This window comes from Sciurus vulgaris (genome assembly GCF_902686455.1).
Source record: "Sciurus vulgaris genome assembly, contig: HiC_scaffold_272_arrow_ctg1, whole genome shotgun sequence".
Classification (NCBI taxonomy): Eukaryota; Metazoa; Chordata; class Mammalia; order Rodentia; family Sciuridae; genus Sciurus; species Sciurus vulgaris.
In genome coordinates this window covers 633511-643031 of record NW_027632781.1, presented here as the reverse complement: position 1 = coordinate 643031, position 9521 = coordinate 633511, and the positions used below count along the sequence as shown (strand labels likewise).

The following is a 9521-nucleotide window of genomic DNA, read 5'->3' as shown; positions in this document are numbered from 1 at the left end:
CTCTGTATTTAGAAGTGTACACAATATAAATCTGTTAATTCTGTAAGTAATTTTTATAATTATGATGTAACTCTATCCTATCCTTAAAACACTTAAAATAAACCCTTTATGTGCAAAAAAAAAAAAAAAAAAAACCTTTACTTCTTAAACTTTTTATTGTAAATAAAATAAGGTACTGCATAAGGGATTATCAATTGTTGGAGATACTGTCACACTGTCACAGGTTTTTCATTTAGATAATTCTCTTTGCTACTATTTTTCTGGTTTGGAATAAATTTTGACTCATCCTTATGGGAACGGTACAATGTTCTCATTTGTCCAGCTTCTCTCCAGTATGAATTCTCTGATGTCTAATAAGGTATAATTTTTGATTAAAGGCTTTGCCACATTGTTTACATTTGTAGGGCTTCTCTATGGTATGAATTCTCTGGTGGCAAATAAGTCTTGATTTTTTATTAAAAGCTTTGTCACATTCTGTACATTTGTAGGGCTTCTGTCCTGTATGAATTCTGCTGTGGTAAATAAGGCTTGATTTTTCACTAAAAACTTTGTCACATTCTTCACATTTGTAGGGCTTCTCTCCAGTATGTGTTCTCAGGTGGTGAGTAAGGCTTGACTTTTGATTAAAAGCTTTGCCACATTCTTGACATGTGTAGGGCTTCTCCCCAGTATGAATTCTATGGTGGTCAATAAGGTGTGATTTTGCCTTAAAAGTTTTGTCACATTCTTCACATTTGTAGGGCTTCTCTCCAGTATGAATTCTGCTGTGACAAATAAGATGTGCTTTTTTACTAAAAGCTTTGTCACATTCTGTACATTTGTAGGGCTTCTGTCCTGTATGAATTCTGCTGTGGTAAATAAGGCTTGATTTTTCACTAAAATTTTTGTCACATTCTTCACATTTGTAGGGCTTCTCTCCAGTATGTGTTCTCAGGTGGCGAGTAAGGCTTGACTTTTGATTAAAAGCTTTGCCACATTCTTTACATGTGTAGGGCTTCTCCCCAGTATGAATTCTATGGTGGTCAATAAGGTGTGATTTTGCCTTAAAAGTTTTGTCACATTCTTCACATTTGTAGGGCTTCTCTCCAGTATGAATTCTGCTGTGGTGAATAAGATGTGCTTTTTTACTAAAAGCTTTGTCACATTCTGTGCATTTGTAGGGCTTCTCTCCAGTATGAATTAATCTGTGGTGAATAAGTTTTGATTTTTCACTAAAAACTTTGTCACATTCTTCACATTTGTAGGGCTTCTCTCCAGTATGTGTTCTCAGGTGGTGAGTAAGGCTTGACTTTTGATTAAAAGCTTTGCCACATTCTTGACATGTGTAGGGCTTCTCCCCAGTATGAATTCTATGGTGGTCAATAAGGTGTGATTTTGCCTTAAAAGTTTTGTCACATTCTTCACATTTGTAGGGCTTCTCTCCAGTATGAATTCTGCTGTGGCAAATAAGATGTGCTTTTTTACTAAAAGCTTTGTCACATTCTGTGCATTTGTAGGTCTTCTCTCCAGTATGAATTATGCTGTGGTGAATAAGGTTTGATTTTTCACTAAAAACTTTGTCACATTCTTCACATTTGTAGGACTTCTCTCCAGTATGTGTTCTCTGGTGGTGAGTAAGGCTTGATGTTTGATTAAAAACTTTGTCACATTCTTTACATTTGTAGGGCTTCTCCACAGTATGAATTATCTGGTGGTCAATAACGTGTGTTTTTTTATTAAAAACTTTGTCACATTCTTTACATTTATAGGACTTCTCCTCAGTATGAATTCTGTGGTGGTGTGTAAGGGCAGACTTTTGATAATATGATTTCTGATGTTCATTCTCAGTTGCAGTTTTCAATATTTTCCATTGTTTTAAATAGTCAAGGTCACAATTTCCATATTTTCCATTTATCATTTTTTGAAATATATGTTTTATGCTCTGGTCTGGTGAAAATTCTTGGGTATGATGAGAAGTCATGACTGCAATAAGTCAAAATAAAAATTATTTTACTTACTAGACTGGAATGAATTTATTTTATCTACATTGCATGCATAACATATGAAATCATAGAAATGTCAGGACATCATCAGGCTAGCAGTTTAGTAAATTCAAAGTCATTATTATTACTCCAGAAATATATAAGTTAAATAAAAATGTACAGACAAATTAACATTGTAAAAATTACCCAAACTATTGTACAGATCACAGTATCCAAGATGAGTATCTTACTAAGGAGAGTAATATAGTAGTGGGAAGGAAATATGTTACTTTTATCTACCACAGACTTTTCTCCTCTGTAACATTGCATTGTTCAAAAGGAAAACTCTACCAGCTACATTCACTCTCAGTAGAATATGGGAAATAAGAAACATACACAAACAATTGTGGCTTTCTTGAAGAACATCTGAAATCTGCTTTCTGTCTATCATGACACAGGGACCTGAAAATAACATAGATTTTAGATGATAATACCACATATATTCAACAAAGGTAAAGAGGCTATGGATTCTTAAGAAGACACATGGAAAAATTTTTAATTTTAAAAATGCACTTATATCTGGAAGATTCTCCATTAAAAAAAGTTTGAGAGGCAATAAAAACATTGCACAGCCTATGTCCATATTACTTGGATGAAGTCAACACATGGCAATCAAGACTAAGAATTTTTGTTTTATTTTCTGTGTATTATTTGCTGATTTGTTTCACTGACAAATTGAACTTTGTGTATTTACTAAGTTCATCATGATATATATATATATACGATGAAATAACTAAATGAAATGAATTAACACATGCATATTTCATACAATTATCAGTTTTGTGCTTATAAAGTATTGCATTCAGTCTTTTAATATTTATCAGGAACATAATTCACTACACTCACCATGTGGTACAACAAAACACTTGACCTTCTTTTACCCATTAATATAAAAATTTGTAGACTCTAACAAAATGCCAACAGTCAACAACACACAGGACCTGGTGGCCACAATTCTACTCCCTGAATTTCTGACTTCCACAAGTCAAATGTTCCTAATAACTGACTTTCTGTGTCTGCCTTATTTCACTTAATGCAGTCTTGCACATTCATACTATGTCAATTTAAATGATATATTTCTTTTTTTAGCTAATTTAATAGTGTATAAATATCACAGTTTTACTCATTTGATCATTGATGAGCACACAGTTGAGTCCATATCTTGAATATTGAGAACAATGTTTGCACTGAGCACAATAGTGAATCTCTCTCTTCAACATGCTTATTAATCTCTTATTGACACATATTTAACACTGGCATTTCTGGATCACAAGGTCATTTTTATGTGTGGTGCTTGGGATTAAGCCCAGTGGTGCTATACCACTGAACTACAACACAAGTCCTTTGAAAATTGTTTGAGACATGGTGTTTCAAAATTTCTGTAACTTGCCTCCAACTTGAAATCCTTTTTAATGGCCCCCAGTTAGCTGGGATTGCAAGCAAGTACCAGTGTACTTGCCATTTCATTCTTTATTTAAAAACTTCCATACTTTTTTCCAGAATAACTATATAATCTACTGTTGACTGGTTTATTAATGAAAAAATCAATTAAAAATACTACAGCACAAAAAGATAAAGGAAAGCATGGCTTAATCAAAGTAATACAATGAAATATTAATAATTGAACATCAGCATAGGGAGTTACAAATTACCCAAAGAGCAATAAATAACCATTTGAAGAAAGTTTCAAGAGCTAAATTCAGACAAAAATTGTTAATATAAACAAGCAGAAATTGTTAATGTAAAGAATTTCTTAAGGAAAAGTTTCTAAAAGAGGTATTCATGGTGTGCAAAACCATCCAAGCAACATGGGAGAGGCTGAGCAAAGAGGATTATAAGTACCTATAGAATATATAAAGAATTGGGAGAGGAATGAAAGATTGCCACTATGAAAAGCAATGAACCACAAGATAAAACAGAAAGCAAAGTAAGAAAAATAATTATAATACAGAATACAACTTACAAATTGGAATAGTGAGTTCACTTTCAAAACCTATTGGATTATGAAAGTATTATTACAAGACACAGATCGAAACAAAAAGCTTGACTAACAGAATTAAATCTAAAACAGGGAGCTACCAAGTCAGTTCCAGTAGAGAGTATGGCCCTCTGGGGTCTTCCATTTCAAAGCCAGCAGATGACCTGAGAGTCATAGAGAAAGGCTTTGGTCTTTGCTGTGCAGACCGCTGGAACTCCCATTGGGTCAGCCTACTGCTTTGCCCAGGGTGTGAAATGTGAAGGACTGGCAAGCCTCTCCCCCTGTGTTGATGACCTAATGGCAACATTTGTTGGGGGCTTTGCCATGTGGGCTGCACCGGGATGGCACCTGGCAGCAGCTGGAGGTTGCTTTGATCACATCGGTGGTGAGGAGGTTGATTAACATAAGCACACCCAGGTGATTTATCATTGGCTGCATTCAATTAAGTCCATGCACACAACGCATGCACAGGTGTTCCCGAGTGCTCCTACTTGTGCCTGCTCATTCTAACCTTTGCCGTGATAGGGCAGCTGGCTCCTCACCTAATCTCAACTGGTGTGGCCCCGCCCTCTGCCTCCTGGAGGGAATATAAGCAGGCAGTAGGTGGAGGGCAAGGAGAAGCAGCAGTAAGCAGAAGCGGCAGTAAGCAGAAGCAGCAGTAAGCAGGAGCAGCAGTAAGCAGCACAGCAGTAAGAAGCAGCAGCTAGGAGAAGCAGAAGCTAGAAGAGAAAAGCAGCAGCTAGCAGAGAAGAGAAGCAGCTAGCAGTAAGAAGCAGTAGGCAGCGGTAGAAGGCAGATCGTAGAGTGGAGAACTGAGAACACACCTCTAGGTTCCACCCTTTAGTTCACAGGATGCAGGTCACACCTCTAAGAAACAGATCTCTGATAAGCATAGCAAGCCTGTCTTTCTCTAAAACATTCTCTAAGCAAAGTTTCTCTTCTTCTAAGCAAAGTCTCTCTTCCTGATAAGCAAAGTTTCTCTTCCTCTAAGCAAAGCCTATCTTTCTCTCAAAATCTCTATTCCTCTATAAATTAGTGAATATAGGAGTATTTTATTTCCAGTCCACCTCCAATAAATACCCACGCAATTTTTGCCATGGGCAGTGACAAGCATTGACCAGTTGGACACCAGACCCAGGACATCTGTGCTTCTAAGTCTCCTGGCCCAGTCCTACCCATCCTAACCAAAGTAGGTGCTAGAAATTAGCACCTTTGGATGGCAGGTCATGGCATGTTGAGAAGAATGGCACTAACCAAATACATGGAGGCCAGCAGGGGCTTTGAGGGCCCAAGAAGGCAAGTAAATGCTGCAAAATTTTGCCAATAAGTATAGGCTAGGGGCCTCTGTGATTGCTCTGTGCAAGCCCCTGGAGACATATTGTCCTGACAAGGCAAACAAAAAACCATCCTGGAAAGTGAGAGAAGCCCTGAGGCTGGATGATTGGAAAAGTGAGCACCCTCAAGCAGTTGTTTGGTCTACCAAAAAGAGAAACTGCAGGAAAAAGCCCACCACCTTCAGAAAGATTTACTGCCTAATTATAGATAAAGGCCTGTGTATATAATATGAAAAAGCTGCTCTGAAAGTGACTTTGAAGTGGAGCTGTTAAGCCACTTCTAGTAGTAACAATTGTCCATGTTCGTTCAGTGGGTTAGAGAACACAGAGAAAACTTTGTGAGAAGAAAATGTTCTGTGCCAGATTATTTATACACAAAACACCTTTTTTAATATTACTTGTTACTTGTGTGCATTTTACTCCTCACTACTCTACATATATTTGACAATGCTAACTACTTTTACTGAAATATCTGGACTTTCTAGATGTTTTAAAGTGCTTGATGTATGCAAAAGGTAGAAGTGGTAAATTACAACACATCTTGCCATTTTTTAATTTAAATATCTATGAAATTTTTTTCAGGGGGGCAGTAGCCAAACCTCCTATTGAGTAATATACACTGTGTGCTGGTTTTCTGGATCAACATATCAGTGTGCTTACAATGAGGCAAGAGTAACCATTGTACTTATGTCTAAGCATTTCATTTCATTTTGCTGTGTATTTAGTGTGCATAAAAGACAAATGATTCCTAATATACATTTAGTTTTTCTAGATTTTGAGAGGTTTTCAAGAGGATGCCGGTTTATGACTAAAATATAAGCTGGTAAACAAAATTTGTAGGTTTTGTGCTAAAATTCTAAGGAAGGATTGTCTTCCTAAAATTTGAGCATTATAGCACATTGCATTGATGAAGGGCCATAATTTTCATATTTTGAAGAAATTTTTAAATTATAGCTATTGTTACATATGTGCAGTTTATTCAAGACCATCAGGTACATAGTAAACAAATTGAGTCCTTAATTGAATCATATAGTCTATCTAGATGATTAGAAATGCTCAGTGTATGCTACATGTAGAGGTAGCAAAATATTACTTCATAAGATTGAATGTTCTCTCTGATATGTGGATGCAAACACACAATATGGTGGAGAAGGGAAAAATAAAAGTTCATTGGATTAGACAAAAGAGAATAAAGGAAAGGGAGGGAGAATGGAAATAAGACAATAGAATGAATCAGACATAAATTTCTTATGTTCATAAATGAATACACAACCAGTGTAACTCCACACTGTGTACAACCACAGAATGAGAAGTTATATTCTTTGTATGGATAATATGTCAAAATACATTCTGCTGTCATGTATATGTAGGAAAGCACACAAAATATTTAAAACAGAAAAATAACAAATCTAAAAGAAATGCAACTGTATGTAATATACAGGAAACTCTAAATATAAGGAAAAAAGTAGAATGAAAACAAAAGAATGTAAGAATATTACATACAAAACTGGCCAAAAGAAAGTTAGCATGGTCAAATTTTGATACAGAAAACTATAAGGGTAAAGGTGAGCAGACTGAGAGGCAAGCACACAGGACAGCATACAGCATGAAATGGCTCCCATGTGAGAAAACCGGTTTTGTTTTATTAGCTACTCCAGGGTTATATCAGGTTACAATAGTGTAGTTAGCTTTGCATATGTACAGGTCATATAACTTATTTGCTTCTCAGAGTCCACTAGTACCAAATGTTTTTATAATGGCTAGAGAGAGGAGCTGCAGAATGTTCCTAAGTCAGGAAAACAGAAGGCCTTTATTACCTGAGGAGTGTGCTCACTCAAATGTTTATGCTCCTCTGTACTTTTCTATGGCCTGAACCTCTACAACTCCCCTTTTATGTTTTGTTTGGCCTTTTGAATAGACACGATTTGTCTTTTGTTTAAAGAGGGTGGAGGGAGAAAGTAAGGCAAATAATGGCAAAAACAAGCACAGCAAAATAAGAGAAATACCAGTAAACATCCTCCAATGAAAAGTTGCTCAATTCATGTAAAATTTGGTAGTCATAAGGCTAACCACTTTAATAAATCTCAACCTCCATTATCTTGCTGCACCTTCCTTACAATGTCTTTAAAATCATCCTATTCTTTCTGAATGGGGTTACTATGATGAGTTAAATTCAAACAACACATATTATTAAATTCATGGCATCCCTTATGATATAACAATAGCAAATAATCAATAGCAACCCTATAATCAAGAACAACTTGATGGATACAAATTTTGGAAGAAATAACAATTTCCAATAAGCAGACCCAAATATTATAATGAGTACAAGAAGCCAAAGTGAAACAGTTTTCTGTACAGTGGCACCACCAACAGGGATACAACAAAAAAATAACACAATCATAGTCATGAGAGTTGTGGAATTTGGGGTAAGTTTTGCAAACAGAACTGTAACCAAATTTTCTGGGGTACATTCTAAACACATCTGGGCTAACAATTTTTGGGCAGATGTTTTTAAACTTTTTATATTTTCCCAAGTCACTAGATGATTAGAAGTCTTGGGGCCCCTTGGGTTTCTTGTTCTTATTGAAGCTTCCTTTTTTGAATCAGAATCTTTCATCATCCATGATCAAATGAAAATCGAGAATCAGATTGTGAAGTTCTTAATGTCAACTCATGATGATTGACAGAACTCGTAGGAATTCAGGAAGAACCTGTAGGAGTAAGAATAGCAGCATATCCTTTCCCCCATGTAATCAAGGGTGCAAGGGGGCAGACCTCAATAGTTTACATATATCTTTGGTATTGGTATATTAGGGGTTAAGTATCTGTCCAAGGCACAGGAACAATGATGTGTATTATCTTCATATTGTACATTAAGAGCATTCATTTTGAACCAGGTAATATTGACATGAGTGAGGCTAATTCCCATTTTTGTTTTTGTTTTAAAAGACACATTTTAAGCATACAGTGTGTACATTCAACTAAGGCCTGTCTCGTAGGATTGTGGAGAATTCCATGGGTTGGAATTATATTCCACTGATTACAAAATTGAGCAAATGCACTAAAAGTATAATCAGGGGCATTTTCAGTTTTTAAATTATGTGATTTACCCATGTTGGCATTGCAGAGGAACAAATAAGAGAGACAGACTGAGACCTTCTCTGAACAATGTGCACTGGCTCATATAAGGCCTGAGAATGTATCTAAGAAACATGTAAGAAAGAATGAGGTGGAAGGGAGGAAAATGAGTTACATTCATATGCCAATGGGCATTAGAATGTAAACCTCAAGGGTTTACAGTTTCCCAAGTAGGAAAACAAAACTGTGTACAAATGAGAGCGACTATTAATGATTAAATGGGCCTGTTGAGAGGAAACTGAAAAGGTTTTGTTAAAAAGTGAGCATTTTGATGGAAGAAATTTTGCAATTCCACAGCATGTAAAAGAGAGAAATAGAAAAATACAGTCTTTTAGATCTATTACACATAAGGAAAAATCCTGAGGGATTAGATTAGGGTTAGGCAATCCACATTGAAGTGAACTCATCAGTTGTATAATTTCTCTTAAATCTTGTAATAATTTTTATTTCCCTGATTTCTTCCTTTATGATAAATATGGGCATATTCCATGGACTGGTAGAAGGTTCAATATGTCCCAACTGTAACTACTCTTGAATAAGGGCCTCAGCAGCTGCCACCTTTTTCTTAGACAATGGCCATTGTTTCACTCAGACAGGAGTGGTGACATTCCATTTTAATGGCAACGTGGTAAGAACTACAGAGGACCCTACAGAAAAGGTAATTCAGCAAACATTTGTAACTTGTGTAAGATGTCTCTACCCCACACAGGAAACAGAACTGCCACAATGTACTGTTGTACGTGAGTAATAATATGGTGTGGGTTGGAAAGGGCAGAACATCACAACCATAGACACCTTTTAGATACCTCTTCATTATTGTCTCCTATGCTCTAAACTGGGTTGGCCCTTTATAAGGGCCATTCACAACATCATATTGAAAGGGGTATAACTGTAACATCCGTACTGGTGTCCAGTAACCCTGTAATTAGTTGCTCATTTAAACACAGGGTTAACTTTGGTCCATTTTCAGTAATAGGTAAACATGTTCCAATGATGGTAGAACCAAATCCTGCATTTTATCTTTTATTTAGGTGTTAGGCAGTAATA

General features: G+C 36.1%; 1 protein-coding gene across 3 annotated transcripts in view; it reads right to left on the bottom strand.

Moving 5' to 3' along the window:
* Positions 1–261: 261 nt before the first annotated feature.
* Positions 262–9521, bottom strand: part of LOC306652547 (uncharacterized protein) — a 69142-nt gene continuing 59882 nt past the window's right edge. For all 3 annotated transcript variants that reach the window (XM_079125379.1, XM_079125381.1, XM_079125380.1), the window contains one exon: positions 262–1962. In XM_079125379.1, coding sequence (XP_078981505.1) covers positions 311–1962 — 1652 coding nt within the window. In that variant the 3' untranslated portion in view covers positions 262–310. The remainder of the gene's footprint in view (positions 1963–9521) is intronic.